This window comes from Ammodytes marinus (assembly GCF_949987685.1).
Source record: "Ammodytes marinus genome assembly, chromosome: 13".
NCBI classification, from domain to species: Eukaryota; Metazoa; Chordata; class Actinopteri; order Uranoscopiformes; family Ammodytidae; genus Ammodytes; species Ammodytes marinus.
In genome coordinates this window covers 9,264,914-9,283,081 of record NC_137217.1, presented here as the reverse complement: position 1 = coordinate 9,283,081, position 18,168 = coordinate 9,264,914, and the positions used below count along the sequence as shown (strand labels likewise).

General features: G+C 41.5%; 1 protein-coding gene across 1 annotated transcript in view; it reads left to right on the top strand.

The window, feature by feature from the left end:
* The first annotated feature begins 237 nt into the window (after positions 1 to 237).
* Positions 238 to 18,168, top strand: part of ibtk (inhibitor of Bruton agammaglobulinemia tyrosine kinase) — a 24,556-nt gene continuing 6,625 nt past the window's right edge. The window contains exons 1-26 of the mRNA XM_080039448.1: positions 238 to 374; positions 1,133 to 2,061; positions 2,549 to 2,645; positions 2,967 to 3,091; positions 4,938 to 5,048; positions 6,548 to 6,718; positions 6,869 to 6,986; positions 7,243 to 7,423; positions 8,335 to 8,458; positions 8,889 to 9,066; positions 9,681 to 9,834; positions 10,902 to 11,289; positions 11,834 to 12,084; positions 12,175 to 12,261; positions 12,375 to 12,457; positions 12,571 to 12,608; positions 12,733 to 12,829; positions 12,966 to 13,067; positions 13,580 to 13,697; positions 13,999 to 14,059; positions 15,065 to 15,192; positions 15,325 to 15,437; positions 15,660 to 15,805; positions 16,124 to 16,242; positions 16,501 to 16,599; positions 16,985 to 17,140. Coding sequence (XP_079895574.1) covers positions 1,738 to 2,061; positions 2,549 to 2,645; positions 2,967 to 3,091; positions 4,938 to 5,048; positions 6,548 to 6,718; positions 6,869 to 6,986; positions 7,243 to 7,423; positions 8,335 to 8,458; positions 8,889 to 9,066; positions 9,681 to 9,834; positions 10,902 to 11,289; positions 11,834 to 12,084; positions 12,175 to 12,261; positions 12,375 to 12,457; positions 12,571 to 12,608; positions 12,733 to 12,829; positions 12,966 to 13,067; positions 13,580 to 13,697; positions 13,999 to 14,059; positions 15,065 to 15,192; positions 15,325 to 15,437; positions 15,660 to 15,805; positions 16,124 to 16,242; positions 16,501 to 16,599; positions 16,985 to 17,140 — 3,569 coding nt within the window. The 5' untranslated portion in view covers positions 238 to 374; positions 1,133 to 1,737. The remainder of the gene's footprint in view (positions 375 to 1,132; positions 2,062 to 2,548; positions 2,646 to 2,966; positions 3,092 to 4,937; positions 5,049 to 6,547; positions 6,719 to 6,868; positions 6,987 to 7,242; positions 7,424 to 8,334; positions 8,459 to 8,888; positions 9,067 to 9,680; positions 9,835 to 10,901; positions 11,290 to 11,833; positions 12,085 to 12,174; positions 12,262 to 12,374; positions 12,458 to 12,570; positions 12,609 to 12,732; positions 12,830 to 12,965; positions 13,068 to 13,579; positions 13,698 to 13,998; positions 14,060 to 15,064; positions 15,193 to 15,324; positions 15,438 to 15,659; positions 15,806 to 16,123; positions 16,243 to 16,500; positions 16,600 to 16,984; positions 17,141 to 18,168) is intronic.

Genomic DNA, 18,168 nt, shown 5'->3' with positions numbered 1-18,168 from the left:
TGCAATTTAAAAGTAAATAATTTGTGTTTTGTTCTGCTGTTATTCTAACATGTTATACTTTTTAAATTGTGTTTCTAATAAATAGAGAACCTAATTGATTGATACACTTCCAATTACATCACAACAGCAACTCGGAGCCCAACTCAACAATGAACCAATAGAATCATGGGATGCACACCCCCCCTGGCCAATCAGAAGTCTCGACACTAGCTAGAGTTTTTCTCTCGTCTCGTAACAGTAGGGTTTCAAGCAAGACCTGTCAATATTTGCTCCCCGTGAATACACTGCAAGCATCTTTTTTTGTAGTAATGCAACTGTGGATGAACCTCGTTGATGCAACTTCTTCCATGTCCTTTTTCATTATCTAGCGGAAGGTAAGACATAAATACAGCGTTATCTTTTTCCTGAACGAGGCAACTTGCTAACGTTAGCTTTGGATGATGTGTCAATAAGCTAACGCTGGCTAACGACACTTTTCAAACCTTTACATGCAAAGCTGCATTTTCCCCACCTAACGTGTCCTGCAAGTTGGCTCACTTGTAAATGCATTACAAAATACACTTAGGCTCGATATGTAATAGTATCCTGCTTGGGCACAGTGGACTAATATTTAAGTCAAGAATTAGCTGTCAGTTTGTGTTGCTGCAGTTTGCTAGCAAGTTGTGGCTAAATGTGAGCGGCTAATATTATTCTAATAATGAACTAGGCTCGTTATGTCTTTAACAACCCATGACTATGCAGGGCCCAGTGAGGGGCTGAATGCGGTGCAGCCCACTCTGGGATATGAGAAGCTCATGGCTGTGCCCTGTTATATAATCCTGCTGTCGAGTCAACATTATCAACCTCCCCTTTAAATGGTGGTGTTTGTATGCAAACTATATACAGCGTTTGCATTTATTTAGCCGTCCTCCTATCTGCACAGCGTTGTCAAACAGCTGTCTATCTACCAAACGTGTCAATGAGCTGACCCGTGCTTTTAAAGCCTGCAACTTGCTCTCTGACCTTTTCGCCTGCCCTGTTGTATCTCATGTCACCACAGCATCCAGTACACAAAGCTAAACAAGCATTGTGTGGGTTTTGCAAAGGTGTTGTTGACAGTTATCAGTGGTAACTCTTGTATTTTCTTCCCCAGGTTCACTCTACAATTATGGAGTTTTGAAAAGGATAGTGGGACTTTTGGGGGGAAAGGAGGCCTTTCCCCTCAAGTTTGATGGTTGGACTGCTGGATGAGAAGGTCAGAGGGTTGTAGAAAATATTTTGCCTTTTTGTAAATGATTTTGAGTATTTAGATGAAAAACTATTTTTGCAAAAGTTAATATGTCCAATTTTGTATGAAACGCACAAGTTTAGTTTTTTTGTATTTATTGAATGCTTGATGCCAATGTATGCTGCAAGCACCTTAGTCTGTGTTCAATGCTCGGTTGAAATGGTGGACTGAAGCAAGTCACAGGAAGACTCTGGAGTCGCTAGGGTGCAGTGGAACCTCAACACAGGCACAATTCTAGCGCTCCAAACCATCTCCATCTTGTGTTGACGCATATATTCTTTCTTCTTGATAGGGCAGCTCTCTTATAGTACGCAATTAGTGACAGTGTCTTTGTTTTTTTGGGGTTAGGGTAACCTCACATTGTATTGTTTGAGTGTTTGCACTTGTGGGTGCTGGGCCTTGTCAGAAGGACGTGGTAGCACAAAGGGGACGGGGGGGTTCACTGTGGAGAGGTTTTGGTGGAGGTCAGGATGAGTCTGCCACCGGTGGACTGCACCCCCAAATGCCGCTCGCAGCAGCACGCAGACCAGGTGATCGCGGCACTGACGCGTGGCTCTGAGGGCCAGCTGCGGGCCTTCTTGACTTCACACTGTCACAACGCGGCCTCCTTGCGGGATGGCTTCGGCCGCACAGCCCTTCACCTGGCCGCCTCGCTGGGGAAGAAGGCCCTGCTGGAGTGGCTGCTGGAGAGCAAGAGTGCTGACCTGATGGGGAAGGATAAGGAATCTAGCTGGACTGCAGTGCATCGCAGCGCTTTCTACGGACACATCCACTGTCTCATATCGCTGGTCAAGGTATGAATTACACGCGGATCACCCAAGAAAAAAAAAAGTGCTGACCAGTCTTGGCAAGTTCTTTAAGGACCTGGAAAGGTGGTGTCAGCAATTCTGGAGAGCGCTTGTTGTCAAAATCACTTTTTGTCAAAATCAGTGAATTTTCATCGTCCACTTCCTGTCTGTACTGTGTGTGTGTTGAAATATAATCTGGTGTTGTTGTTGATGATACACAGCCTAAGCTCTGTAAACCTGTATAAGGGTATTTAACAATGGGGGCCAATTGTTGACTGTTAACAGAGCCTACGCTTTGCATTATAATTTTTTTTTCATGGAGCACACATTATTTACAAGCAGCATATTTTTGACGAAAGGGTTTTTTGACTACAAGCATTCTCTAGAATGACTGACTCCCTCTTTAAATGATCCCATTTGCCAAATGAGTCACACAATGCCATTTGTTGTACTGTAATGTTTTTCTCTCTCTTTCTTCTTGACATTGTTGCAGCATGGCGGACTCCTCTCCACCCAGGACAAGGAGGGCCTCTCTGTCCTGGACCTTACAATGAAGGACCGACCAACACATGTGGTGTTCAAAAACACCGGTAAGAAACGGCAATGACTAACATCCGGACTCTGAAGTTAATGGTCCATTTCACCTGTCCTGTGCCTCATCACATGTCTTACACGCTATTTTAATAAAAAAAAACAGAGACTGGATTGAAAATGTTTTGAAACTTATATCTTCCATTTTATTTTACCTTTTAAAATCCTATTTAAATTTTAAATTTTATTTATACTCTTACTCTTGACATTGCCTGATGTTTCTATTCTCAAAGCCTAAGGTCTCATCTGAAGCCCACTGAATTGCCTTTTTGTTTATCGGTGCTGTACAAATAAACTTGCCTTTTTCTGCTTCATTACAGACCCAACTGAAGTATACACATGGGGGAACAATACTAACTTCAGCCTGGGCCATGGTAATCAGGAGAGCCGACAGCACCCTGAGCTCGTGGATGTGTTTGCCAGGACTGGAGTATACATCAAGCAGGTAGGCTAACAACTAGGGCTGGCCCGAATTATTCGAATACTCGTTCGGAAAATTAGTATTCGGAGCTTAAATTAGTATTCGGAGCTTTGTTTTTTTTTACAATGTTTTTTTTTTATTTAAAAAAAAAAAAAATTGCAAGAAGCTAGTACTGCAATATAATGTCATCAAATAATTTTATATTTGGATATAAAATGTATTAATATTGTAGTAGTAGTAGTAGTAGTAGTATTGCTCATTTAGGAGGATATGACATCACTAAGTGTCATAGCGCATCCATTACTTCACCTCCGAGCGCGTAAATCTTCAACAAAATATGCAGATACTGTCAAAATCGGTTCCAGGGAGTATATAGGGATTATTAACGTTTTTTTTTTATTTAATTTTTTTAAATTTTTTTAAATGTTGTTTTGAAGGAACGAATATTCGCTCGGAAAAACCAACGAATATTCGAAGCCTGAAAAATGGCAATTGGGGCCAGCCTTACTAACAACACACTGTTTTTGTGCCTGGTCCCCAGGGAGTAAGAAAGTGTTTTCTCAACTGCATAGGGCATCCCTACTCTGGAAACCCTACTTGCATTTCACACCAGTAATGGTTCAACTCTGTGCCAACATGTATAGCATTAAGAAATAGACTATGCGCATGTGTACTACAGATAAGTCTCACCACCTGGGTATACCAGCAAAACACTCCCCTCCCCAGAGTCTTATATTACACAACCTTCTCTGCAGGGAAAAGGATTTGTACAACATGTGCTACCTGCAAACCAGAGATGTAGGAATATTGGTCAAGCTTTTTACAAAAACAAATGAAGTTATTGATCATAAGGCATGCTGCATTAAACTGTGAACATTGTTCTTGGTTAACTGGGGATTTGGGAGGCGGGGTATCAGTAATGTTATTTGAATGAGTGTATGAGGCGTGGACGGATAAGCTTTGGCTTTCCCCTTTAATCTTAATGTATGACTTTGTTGACCATGTTTAAACCATGCTGCCAAACTGTGCCAGTCTGGCTACAATATCATGCACTGGTCATGTAGATGCTCTTAGTGTGATTCAATATAGCTATTGGCACCGGTGCAGCTACCCCCTGCAGTGTCTGTATACACCAGGTGCTAGTTACAGTAGATTAGGTAATGCATTGCATAATGACTGCGTTATAAGTGCTTTCATCCAGTCTATTCTTATGACTTGGCATTTGTCTGTGGTTTGTGTATTTGTTATGAAATGATTAATCTGGGCATTGTGTGACTATACTACTGGTAGTATCACAGAAACCCTATGTTTGAGCTGTTTTCTCTGCCCAGCTGGACTCGTCATGCAGATTAATTTCATAAAGCCTAGTGGGGGACAGATGGATCTGATTTCATGACCACACAATGACCCACTGGCAATGCGTATATTCTTTGTCTTCCTAGCCAAATCCAGCAGGTGCCAGAGGTTAAATATTAATTGCACAATGACATGTTTTTAATTAAATGAAGCACACTGGTGTGTATGCATGTGTGTGACTGTCCACATCAATGTGATACTTTGGGAAACATCCCTGCGGGCTATTGAAAGCTTGAGGAGGGCAATGTATTAGTAATGATGTTTGCTTTTCCACTTGTGCTGCGGCCTTTTATTGGCATAGTGTTTTACTATCACTACAAGAGGGCTTGGCCCAGCGACATGGAAAGAGATGCATCGCAGCCTCTGCTAAGAGGTCAACATCTCAATGACAAGAGCTTTTATCAGCACATACTTCACTCTGTTTCCCTGTTAAAATGAGATATGCAGTAGTGTTTATATAGGGATAGAAAGATCACAATTATGTTCATGTTTTAATGGCCTCTTCTCCCCGTAGGTGGTCCTGTGTAAGTTCCACTCTGTGTTCCTGTCTCAGAAAGGCCAGGTCTTCACCTGTGGGCATGGGCAGGGAGGACGACTGGGCCATGGAGATGAACAGACTTATCTGGTGAGATTTGTTCATAGGGAAAATATTCGGGAGTGACCAGATGGGCCACGTATTTTAAAATATTGTAAATGAGAACATGTTTCTTGGACTTCTAATGTTAACCAGGAATATATCTGTATGTATACAATGCGAAACAGTGGAGTATTTTATAAAAGAAAAATCTCTCCTCCAGCTTTAAAGTAGACCATTCAGTGTATCTGGTCATTCACCTGACATTATGATGATCAGCAGTCTTTGGTGCAATGATATCAGGAATTACTTTTAAGGGATGCTAATTTTAGGCTGTGTTTGCCAATACATCATGGCTTTAACGGCCTGTTTAGTAAATATTAATTAATCAATTCCAGCCAGTCCCGTTGTCCACTGCTGATAAAGACGGAGGTTCCTCCCTCACCAAAGCCACATAAACACAGACCGTAAAATGAAATGTGTTTTATTGCCTCAGTGGTTAAATGCCTGAAGCTGCTGGCCCTGGAGACTCATTTATTCAGTTTCTGTGTCTAAATGCTATTTCTAGAGTGTCTGTTCTCTGAGAAGAAGATTGACTCAGCGGACGCTTTATTGGGGCAGCCCCGTAAAATCTAATGCAGTTGTGGTTTGGCAGTGACTGGCATACCCTCTGCAATGCTCAAGACTTAATTGTGCGTTAAATGAATATTTATGCATTCATATCTTAATGTCAACAAATAAAGAGGCCAAAACCAACAATGTGTTAGTTCCGCTCTCAATACTTTATGACGTCTCTAGTCTCAAAACCTTAAACCCAATTGTCCGTACTGAGGATGTAAATCTCAAAAGGCAGGTCACAAATGTATGGTTCACTTTGTTAAAACAGCTGGATGATGCCGTTTCTAGCAAACCTTTAAGGTGCTACGAGGAACTTTTAAATATTTCTGAAATAGTCTAATCTTTCCTCTGAAGATCAGAAATGTTACAGCAAATGTGACCATCAGTGCAAAGAATGCTATTTTTATATAGTTTTTCCTAATGCCTTTGTCATGGAACTACAGCTGGCGTAGTAAAAACCCTACTGCTTTTGTCATAAGGGCCTGCAAGAATTAACTCAAACTTAACGTTACGCGTAGCACCTTTTAACAAAAAATGTATGTGGCTGCGGTGTATGTTGGATTGAGTCTAAATAAAGAACAGTGCTTAATTCAATCGATTCATCTTTTGGATTTGGTCTTCTCAAGGGATTTGTTTACAATAGGAAAAACTATCATCTCACTTGACCTTTTACAGTAGCTTACTGCAGCTAATAAATTGAGTAGAGCGGGAAAACAACAGGGCTCCCGCTTTGCCATAGGACAAGAGTGACTGCTGGTGAATAGTTATTATAAAAAATAAAGCCAATTATACACAGGCAGATTAGATTACTCCTTTTCCTTCGATTTGCATGGAACCCAGTGGGAGGCAGTGAGCTTGGTCTGTTTTGAATTTTCTGCACACAGTTTATGGGATCTTTTTCATTGTCCTCTCCGTCTCACTCCCGTCCCCAGGTTCCTCGGATGGTGGAGGGTCTGATGTCCCACCACTGCTCCCAGGTGGCTGCAGCTAAAGACCACACAGTGGTGCTGACAGAAGAGGGCTACGTTTACACTTTTGGCCTCAACAGCTTTCATCAGCTCGGTCTGGCTCCTCCTCCCGCGTCTGCCAACGTCCCAAAACAGGTAGGAAATAGCGCGGGTAACAAACACTGTTTGAATGTTCAATGAGATTTGGTTGTTTTTGGTGAATTTGGACATCTTATCTTCAATGTTGAGTTTTGAAAAATCTTTATACTTTAGTATTAATGTCCCCGCAATATGCTGTGTGTGTAGGTGTTCTCCAAGACACTGAAAGGCAGGAGGGTGATTGGCGTTGCAGCCGGAAAGTTCCACACAGTGCTGTGGACCAGGGAGGCCGTCTACACAATGGGACTCAATGGAGGCCAGCTGGGTAAGTACCAACAGTCAAATGTCAGCTGAGTAAGTGTTGCAAGACTTAATTGTACTGCTTTTCAGATACTGTATGTGACTGAGCAGTTAAGTATACCTATGTCCCAAAAGGCTATTATGTGTATACTGTATGTGTATGCTGTATGTTACTTACTTTTCCAGTAAACGGCCATTATTGAACACATATACTGTAAATGTTCAATTTGACATGTTAATGTACAGCGTATATGTTCTTTCCTTTGTGTGCTGCTATCCAGGTTACTTGCTGGATCCTAATGGAGAGAAGTGTGTGACAGCTCCCCGGCAGGTATCAGCCCTGCACCACAAGGACGTTACCATAGCGATGGTAGCGGCTAGCGATGGAGCGTCAGTCGTCGTGACTGAGAAGGGAGACGTTTACCTGTTGGCAGACTACCAGTGCAAGAAAATTGCTTCAAGGTGAATGGGACAGTAAAACTTAAAGCACCCCTCATTTCACTTCCAAAACCATCAAGAGTCAATTGGCCTTGTGTCGTTGCTGAAGGCTAAATTTCATTTCATCAAAAGACTTGTAACTGTGATATTAAAATGCTACATTAATATTCATTAACATCAAGCATTATAGAACATACACACCAGCTCACTTTATTTCCTCTCCATAGCAGTATTTTTTAAATCGGAGCAATGAAAGGAACAAACTGGCCCATAACACCACAATCTGACAAATTATAAGAAACAACACATACGGAATTGCTATCGAGCATCTTGTGTCCAACATCCAGTTTCCCATTACAGAAGTGGAGGGCATAGTTCTTTTTAAGAAGAAAAAGAAGATAGTTTATTGTCCCTGGGGGGAAATTAGTTCTTTCTAATGTCTTGTATTCATTATTGGCTATCAAAAGGCTGCATCTAGTGATGCCAGACACAGTCCATGGGAGCAGGTATTAGAAAGGCAACTCTAGAGATGTCATTTATGTAAAGATTGTTCTCTTTATTCTCTTCCATGTTCATAGATTGGTTTCATAAGTGCAGCATTTTAGGCACAACAGAAGCTGCATCGCCTCCGGCACCTCATTTGAATGGTATCAGAGAGTAAATTACCAACTAAAGTGGAAACGGTTACATTATCTCCTTCTTTAATTTGCATATAGCGCTGCAATAACGTGTTTGTTTGAAAGAGTAGTGGGGCAAAGTGCGTGCCTGTGACGTAGGATGTATCTGAATGCAGATATTCAAGAAATCAGCAGTGATAGAATATTAAGCACCAAGCAATGTAGATCTGATCCATAGATGGACAAATGAAATGAATTGAGTTTATTACACGTGTGCTTTTCATATGACCTTGATATGTTGTGATGGATCTCTTTCAGGCAGCTGAACATCAGGAAGGTGTTGGTGAGCGGGGGCAGTCTGGACCACCGTGTGGTTCCACAGATCCTCAATGAGGGAGGAGGGGAGAAGGTGACCATCCTGGCATTAGATGAAGCTGGCAGGGTAAGTGCATTTAGAAAGTAAAGGAGGAGGTGCCTTTTGTCCTAATATTTAGGTAACTGGTGGAGGAAGCATCACTAAATCAACTTAAAGGTACACTATGTAACTTTGGGTGTGTCAGAGAAGTTAAACATTTTCTTGTATAATCATTTGGTGTATTCTCATAACTGCATAAACAAACTTTACTCACAGGAATATTGGATTCACGGAACACTGTTTAAAGTTATAAAGCGACCTGGAAAGTTACTCTTTCACTGTTCTGTGAATGTATATAATCAACACAAATAAGTACTTCCCCTGTTGTTATCCAACCATTGGTGCAAGTAGACAGTTATACAATCCCAATATGGATTGCCTATATGGAGATGAAAGTGGTGACTAAGGCTTGTGTGTGTGTAACTTTCCTTAAATTCTTTCCCTCCTCCGTTGTCAGGTGTTTTGCTGGCGGTCCTGCAGCAGCTCGGTCAGACAGTGCCGGTGGGCGTACGGGCGTCAGGTTTTCATGTCGGACATCGCTCTAAGCAAGAACAGCATGATGTTTGTGACTCAAGAGGGGGAGGGCTTCAGTGGCTTGTGGGCTGGAGAATACAAGAAGTACATGGAGAAGAAAGGTGAGGACTTGAGGATCATGGTGTGTTGAATCACAAAGTTGCCCAATGTTCTGCAGTTGTTAGTGGGATGTTTCAGAGTATTTGAAAAAGTTTTTATTGGACCTGAATTGACTCCTGCTTGAAGGTGGAGTCAGCAATTTTAGGGGAAGCTTGTTTTCAAAATCCCTTTTTGTCATAATCAGTGAATATCACCTCACACTCTGCTGTCTGTACTGTGTTTGGGCTGAAAAAAATGTTAATACACAGCCCTGGATCTATACCCTTTGTTGACTTACCTGTTTACAGAGCCTGTGTATTAACACTGGGGTTTTTTTCTACTCACACACATTACAGACAGTGGATCGTGAGGAGACTCACTGACTTTGACCAAAGTGATTTTGACAAATAGCGTTACCCCACCTTTTTAATTTGGTCTAGTACTAAACCTTCAAAGTTTGAAGGCCAAACATACTTTCAACTTCCTCCCAGAGAAAAAAACAGCAGCAAGTGTGCAAGGAATAAGAATAGATAGGACCAACTAAAGTCATCATCAAAACAGTTTTCAAGAATGTATTTCATACAGCACATCCATGATTCCATCAAACCTGATTCCAATACCTGTTGTAATCTTGCAGAGGTCAGTGTGGAGGTTTGTGGCCCGTCAGATGCGGGAACACTGTACGAGCGGATCCGCCTGGAGAAACTCCCGTATGTCCACAGATCTGTCAGCATCACTATGGACTCTAAAGGACGAAACTTTGGAGTGCTTCAGTCCGACCCCAAGACCAGGTAGCATATCTCCCTCGAAGTCTAAAAAAAATACTGTGCACAATCTTCATAAGTCTGTAGACAATAGAATTGAAGCATAAAAAGACGCATTGGGACCAGATACTTGTGAGGTGCGAGTGAAGTGCAAGCTGTTTTTGGAGCAAGAATAGACAGGCGCTTTGATTAAAAAATAAATAAATTTAAAAAAAGGTCAGCATATCTGTTTTCAGGCATAGATGAGAGGGAAGACTTGAAAAAAAAAGAAGCTTAAATATCCGGTGTAAACCGGGTGCTACAATGTCTGAGAATAGAAAAGTCTCTCTCCACTGATTGAAAAGGTTTAATAATCCCAAATAGGGATGGATGGAAACTATGATGTTTGTTTCTGTTTATTTAATCCCCGTCGTTATGCTCTAGGATTGTTAAATCGTTATTAATGATTTATTTTGTTCTTCATTACCCATGTGGTTATTTTTGTCAAAACACCGTAGAAACACGCAAAGCCTTTTTAATTGGGTTATAAATAGTGCTTTGACTGGCAGTTTGACCGGGTTTGGTGTCCTTGTCGCTAATGATACTGTTTGTTGCTAAACAAGAAAGTTTAATTCGCTAACAAGTAAATATTAAAAAGATTATTTAGAGATATGACAAACTATCCACCAGTAGATATAGAACATATTTTTATCTTATGGTCCAGGCACATAACTCTGCCATCTAGAGGTGGAAAACTGCTTCTTCTTTTTAAGAAACGAGACTGCTACTTTAAAATGTTTGCTTATCTCCCGAGGGGCTCAATAATGACTTACCACTAGATTTTCTGTTGACACTTTTGCATAATGCAACAAAAGTTTATCTTATCCGGTTGGGTCTAATTTGTCCTTATTTTTAGATCTGTTCCCTTCTGAAAACACAAACCTCTTTATCCAAGTCACTATAAAGGTCTGTTCTCCGTCTATCTTTTTATATTTGAATAGGCACCTGATCTTCTAAAACTATGCTCTTTCTGTTAGTGTCCTTGATGTTTGTGTTCTAAATGGTCATCTGAATGATAACTGTACAAGCATGTCCATGTGCTCTTTTTGATCCAGCTTGTTTGAGATTCCCATCACTTCTCCATCGTCCTTCTCCCAACACTTTCGGAGCCTTCTGGACGAGGCCGACGAAATGGACAACATCCACGACGTGACCCTCCAGGCCGGCGACCGCACCTTCGCCGCCCACAAGTACATCCTGTCCATGAGGTCGGAGTTCTTCAGGAAGCAGTTCATCCAGGAGCACTGTGGGGATGGAGAGGAGCTGGGTGACGGGGAGGTGAGGAAGAGTGAGGACGCCGTGGGCTGCGATCTCATCATCTTGGAGAAGATCCCGGCGGACATGTTGGAATACGCCCTGCACTTCATCTACACCGACTCCTGTGAGCTGCTAATGCACGGGGCCCGGCCCAGAGTCTCAGGGGCCTGGAACGGACAAAACCAGGTGAGGGTGGGAAAAAATCCCTTAAAGCCCCCCATGTAAACCCAAATCCACAACAACCTCCTGGGTTATTTCGGGAGTTAGCTGCATGATAGTAAGCATTTGAAAAGGGTTTGGCTTATTTATCAATCCAAATTAAATATATTGTTATTTAAGTCTGATAAACGTTACAGCAATTTGTTTTAGATGAGGCAGGATATGCTCTATTATTATACATTAGGTATTTTGAACCAATCCCCCAACAGTAATCTGCCGAGAGTTCTATAATAAAACCTATGACTGTTGCCATGGTACTGCCACACCCACACAGTCAAGTCAAATAGTCTAGACAGAAAAAATGCTATGATTTCTCATTAATTGAGTCACCCTACTTTGATATCATATATTGATTTTTACTATTTGGGTTTCCAGAGGCTTTTATAAACGGGAATCTGACATGCTAGGCTTTAATATATGCTACTATCTTTATGATTTGTGAACCTTTTGAGAGTCAGCTGTGGTTATTTTACCAAGACCGTGTCAAACTGTCTTATGTTTCCTTGGCCAGGACTCGGAGCAGGAGAGGCTTATCAGTAGCCTGCAGGACCTGGGCCTCAGAGGGCGCTCGGCCGTGGAGGTGTACCGCTCTCTCTCCCCTGCAGCCAAACAAGAAGGAGACAAGGCCAAGAGCAAGAGCGCCAAGCCCGGCAAGAAGGGGAAAGCAGGCAAAGGTGACAAGGCCAACGACGGAGGCTCCAACCCGGTGAAAAGCTTCCAGGCGGTTGCAAAGAAGCTGGGCATGGGAAGCCTGTCTGCACGGTGAGAGGCGCTCCAAACTCCTCAGGCTCAAGATAACCAGACTCTGTGTCATTTCTCATTAATCGGTGGCTTTTCTGTATGCTTTGACAGACTGGACGGAGTCAAGTACGAAAACGGAAAGATCAACGTTATCAACAAGAAAGCTGGAAACAAAATGAAATTCTACCAGAAAAAATGGTGCGTATATAAGGGTCTACTCACAGCTGTTGCTAGGGATTTGATCTGTAAATATTGCATTTGAAATACACACGTTTACTGATATATTTCTTTCTGTGTCTGTGTGTGTACAGCTCCTATCTCTGCGATGTGACTCTGAAATCTGAAGATGGAAAGGAGTTTCCATGTCACAAAAGTGTCCTCTGTGCAAGACTGGGTAAGATTGATCCACACATACATCAACAAATTAAACAAATACAAATGTGTTCTAATTTACTTGTATTGATAAAGAATTTAAGTTTTTTTTTCTTTTGTCCATTTCTCCTGCAGAATACTTCAATAGTATGCTTGGAAACCCCTGGATTGAGGTACAGCAGCTTTGTGTTTCAATAACTATTGTTTCACTGGTCGAACTTGCAATAAAGGCGCTTTGGTGGACATGACCATACTGCTTATAATAATAATAATAATGTGTTCTTGCGCCTCCCTCAGGCCACATCCTGCACTGCTCTGGAGATGCCCACCAGCTCTGAGATCCTACATGCCATTCTGGAGTATATTTACACAGATGAGTCTCCCACCATCAAAGGTAGCTTTCCGAGTATTCTGTAGACTTAAACATTATGAATTGTCATTTGATTTGGAATTTGATTCAAAGAGTAGACAGTCACATATATATATATATATATAAAGGACTCATTGTTTTCATTGTCTGTGCCTGGCAGAGTCTCTGAATGTGGAGTTCGTCTGCAACGTGTTAGTTGTGGCCGACCAGCTGCTGATCACACGACTGAAGGAGATGTGTGAGGTCGTCATCACTGAGAACTGTACGTCGTCTGTGTTTCTCTCTCTCTCTCTTTTTCTAACCAGTGGCTTCTTTAATCTGATCCTGTTTTGATTCTGCTTCCTTTATTTTAGAATAATGCGGCATTCATGTCTTATGAAAAGTCACAATTTGATGGAGTTTTTAAGTTTAGAATAGATTTTGATAAAGATTTGTGGCTAAGTCATCAGATAGGAGCTTTGTGCTAACTTGAATGGCTCCTTATTTCAAGATGATGTGCACATGAGGGTTTTTGATTTATACTATTGACTATTTTGAGTGAAAATTTGCTAAAAGGTTGATGCTCATATAACTTCTTAGTAATGATGTATACAATGACAACTAACTGAAGTAAAGCATCATGATGGAGGTTCTTTATGTTCAGTTTCTTGAGATTTTTGATCATGTGTTCTCTTACAAAAAAAAAAAAAAGTTTAAATTAACATATGGCAGATTTTTAGACCAAATTGCTTCTTAGATCTGTGAATCGTCAATAAATCTGCTTTTCTTTCTCAGTGACTCTGAAGAATGCTGCAGAGCTGCTGGAGTTTGCCGCCATGTACAACGCGGAGCAGCTGAAACTCTCCTGTCTGCAGTTCATTGTGCTCAACATGGCCGCCCTGCTAGAGTCAAAGTGAGAGTCTGAATAAACAAACCAATGTTGACATTTTTCTTTTTCTTTTCATGGTTTAATTATAGCTGCACCACTGTTCCGATGTAGAACGGTTTGAACACAGTGCTATCATTTATCTCCTTGACTTCAAAACAAAAGTATACAATACTCTGTGAAAGATTAACTCCAGTGAAGTTGTGGATGATAACATTTAGATATTTGGCAGGACAGATATTTCCCCCAGTAGGAGAGAACTGAAAATGTATTTTCTCATCTTGACATGTCTGTCTGTCTATCCATGTGTGTATTGTGTTGCCTTCAGAGCTCTGGATATTCTTAGTGATGAAGTGCTGGTGGAGCTTTCTGCAGCCTACAGAAGAATGGTGAGTCATCCTCTACAAAAACATCTGCAATCCCTATCAGCATCCTCCTTTTCATGACTGAAATGTTTGCTTTATTGTTTGTCATTTGGCTTTAATTCCCGCTCCCATTAAAATGACAATTAATTGCAGTGCTGTAAAACAATTTCTTGGAGGTCCAGGAGCTGAATCTAACACAGCTGTAGTCACTTGTCCGACTTTAGTCTCAGTCTTTTAACAAAAAGGAGGAAGATTTTCGACAATAAAAATTCTCACAAAATCTAAGCCCAGACACACTTCACCCTGAAGAATGCTCAAGCCGACACGCATTGGTCTACTTTTAATGTCTTGCCAAATTAATTGAATGCCTTTTTTTTTTTTTTTAGCAATCTTTATTAATTTTCTATTAAACCCTGTATCATTTTCTACACCATATACTGGACAAACCATACACACGTTATAGCTGTATTATTTACATACTAACAAATGTAAAAGATACCAACCCGACCATCCCAGCTTGTCCCATAAGTCCAGATCTTCACAAGAATTATTATCAATTGAAGAAGGATTGCAGAAAAGGGCCTTTTACTTTTGTAAGCAACCTTGAGTGCCTGGACTAGGATTTGTTATGACTTTTTTTTGGCCATAACTCTTCCACCTTTATGTTTAATATAAGAAATGTGTTGGGGAAAATGTAATGTAACAGGTTTTGTTGTGTGTCTTGTGTAAATAACAGCTGAATACAGCAACTCCAGACATTTCATGAAAAAAGTAATAATTTCAAAATACATTTGCCGACAAACAAAATGTTAATTTTCAAGGCGGTGCCAGTGGTGTGTGTGTGTGTGTGTTTTTACTTTTTTGCACAATTGATTTGAAGGGATCGCATAAAAAGTCAGACTTGGTCCTCATAAATATGTACATGGTCAGTTTCTGAGGACATCTAGTGCTGCAGATGCTTCACTCAACATGTAGGATCCTTGGTCGTGTGTTTGTAATTTTCTTTAAAAAAATGTAATTTCCCTTCAGATCCCTGCCATGGAAAGGAGAGTGATCACTCCATACCCTGGCGCCCCAGACCTCAGTGCGTACGAGGATGAGGATTTGGACTCGGCGTTCAGTCCCAAACCTGAAACTGAACTGGAACACTCCTGCAGGTACACAAGCAAACATAATGACACTCATGGTGTTTGTTTACGATTTGGCTATCTTCACAAAAACATCATTGCTCTTCATTTGATTGCCCTAAAACAATAGCTGCTAATGAGTGAAACTGATCACCCCCACAGGGAAATCCTAATAAAGAAGGCCAAGATAAAGGCTAAAAAGAAACCGAGGCGACGTTCTGAAAGCTCAGTGGGCTACACCCTCTCTGATATCATTCAAAGTCCCCCTGCTGCAGGTAAGCCTAGACACACACAGTAGGTTGTATTGTTCTGAAGTACATTTTTCGTTTAATGCCATCATTATTATATGCTACACACCACACATCCGCATGACATGACAAACCACTTTGTGTATAAAGAAATGTCTTCCTGTCCATCATATTTCTTTTAAAAATCTTCAGGTTGTTGTTTCTGGGTAATGTGTTATAATGCCACTAACACCCTGTCTTCCCTCTCAGTGATCTCCCCGTGCCTTCTGAAGTCAGGCAAGGCTAACTCAACAGAGTCCCTGCAGGAGCAGCTCACGTCTGACTCTGAGGGCAGCTACATGGCGGTGGGCAGCCCCAGAGATGTGCAGTCACCTGTCTTCCATGACAGAGCTGAGGTTAATGTCCAACCGATACAATAATCAAATGTCGTTATTGTTTTTTTGCAAATTTGTTTGCATATTTAGTTTTATATATAATATAACCGATGATATTTTGTTTTAGATGTCCCGCTGAGTGTCCTTTTCATTACAACTGTGAATGAATCGCTCCCATCTATCTGCATCATTAAAATATTAGGCTGAGCAATACTTAACTTGTGTATTGATAAGATTTAGATTTTTAAAGACATTTAGATATATTACAGAGTGGATGATATAATTTAAAAAAAAAAAATACAACCGATCACTGGTTAAAATGTAGCTTATCCTCTGCAGGATGAGAAGGCTCTCAGTCAGGGGCTGAAGACGCCACCCGGCACCCCGACCTCTCTGAAGGACTGCTTCCCAACTCCCCCCAACTCTGCCCCACAAACCATCCCTAAGGGCCTACCCTGGTGAGATAGACCTAATGTCTTTCAGTCTTATATTCTTATTGGTTTTCTGTTCTCCTGTAAAAAACCTAGAAAGAACATCAGGAAGGGTGACGTATGTTTGTTGAAGAGAAGGTTTTGAGATTTGATCCTGATTATAAAAGCAGACCTTATGTCTTCCCACTTCATTTTGAGAAAGCAGCAAATGTTTTCATCCATCAAGTTGATAAATTAGTATTGAAAATCAAGCTGTATATGTGACTGTGTTATTACAATCTGCAGTCCTGCTCGCCCACCCCCAGTCCTGGATCTGAGAACCATCATGGACATGGAGGCCAACTCTCGGCAGACCCTTGGAGCAACTCCTAAAAGCCCCGGAAGGTACGATAAGTCAGCCGTATATAGTGTTGGTGAATAAGTTAATACCTGAAGTTAATACCTGATGGCATTTGTGCCATTGCCTTACCAGGGTTCAACATAACTTTTTTTCCCTACTGGCCCGTCGGGCCAGTGGATCCGAGTTTTACTGGCCCCTTGTATATTTTCACTGGCCCTGCACACCCGGGCGGGCCAGTGACTGGCCAATCAACTTGCCCTGCATATGATTTTACTGGCCCCGGGCCTACGGGCCATGCGTTATGTCGAACCCTGCTTACTTATACCTGTAATATGTAATGCTTCATGATGTCCTATGGCCTGTCTGCTATACTGCCACCTGTTGTTCACTTCAGTTAATGGTGCATATTATTTTTCCTCCTGTCTGCAGTGTCAGTTCCAGCATTAAGCACTCCCCTGTTGCCACTAAACTGTCCCAGAAGCAGAGGAAGATGTTGGCGATGGCTAGCAAGGAGGCCAGTGTGGAGTCCACTGCATCCAAACCAACCCCCATAGTCACCCCATCCAAAAGCAGTGGGAAGGCCTGGTGAGTGATCACTACTCGGCTGTCAAAAACATCCTGATCCCCTTAATGCAGAGCTCCAGACTGCGACCAAATGGTCGCATTTTGTGACCATTTTTGGAGACAGTGCGAGTACTTTTTAAAACTAGGGGCACGAGCGCGACCGTAAAATTCTCCGACATTTTTATCATTATTATTATTAGTGCTTTGAGAGAGAGAGCAGTTTGCGAGTGATCAGTGAGACGATCAACAGCGCGGATCACGTGACCTACTCCCGTCTCAGTGTCCCGCTGTCGTCACGTCTTTAACATGTTGCCAACTGGCGACTCTTCCGCTATATATTTACCGACTTTTCGCCATAGCGATAAGGCTAGTTAAAGACCAGCGACACATCTTGCAACTTTTTTTTAACTGCGCGCACAAGAGCAGAGTAGCAACGGAGCTGACAGCACTCAGTCACATTGGTCACATGAGCAGTCTGATAGCAGCCCCCCGCCACCTGCAGCAGACAGACAGCACCGTGTGCCAGGTGTCGTTTGCGAACACAACATTTTTTTTTTATAGGTCCACATTCAATAGGCCACTGCATATCTATAAAAAAGCTAACATTGTAGTTATATGGCAACAAAAAAAGTGTGTAAAGTGAGTTTGTAAATTATGTAAATAGGCCTAGTTAAATTGTAAACTACCTGGTCAGCACTTTCTATTAATTTTGCCTCTTTCAGAATTGCATATAATGCAAATTAGTTGATAATGTCATCTAGCTTCTACTAGTAACTTTAGGGCCAATAAATATTTTCCTTACAGCAATCAGCAGAGATAGAGTAGGACAAATCAGAGGGCTCGGATGTAGAAATGGTTGTAGTGAAAATGGGCAAAAAAATTTAAAAATAAAATCCTAAAGGAATGTCTGAAGGTTTTCACATGCTGAAACATCAAAAACACAATGAACTGTATCATCTGTTGTCAGTGTGGTCCAAACATGCTGGCAATACAATAACAATAGGCCTAATATAGGGAAAATTGGGAAACATTTGAATAGCGCCAGTGCT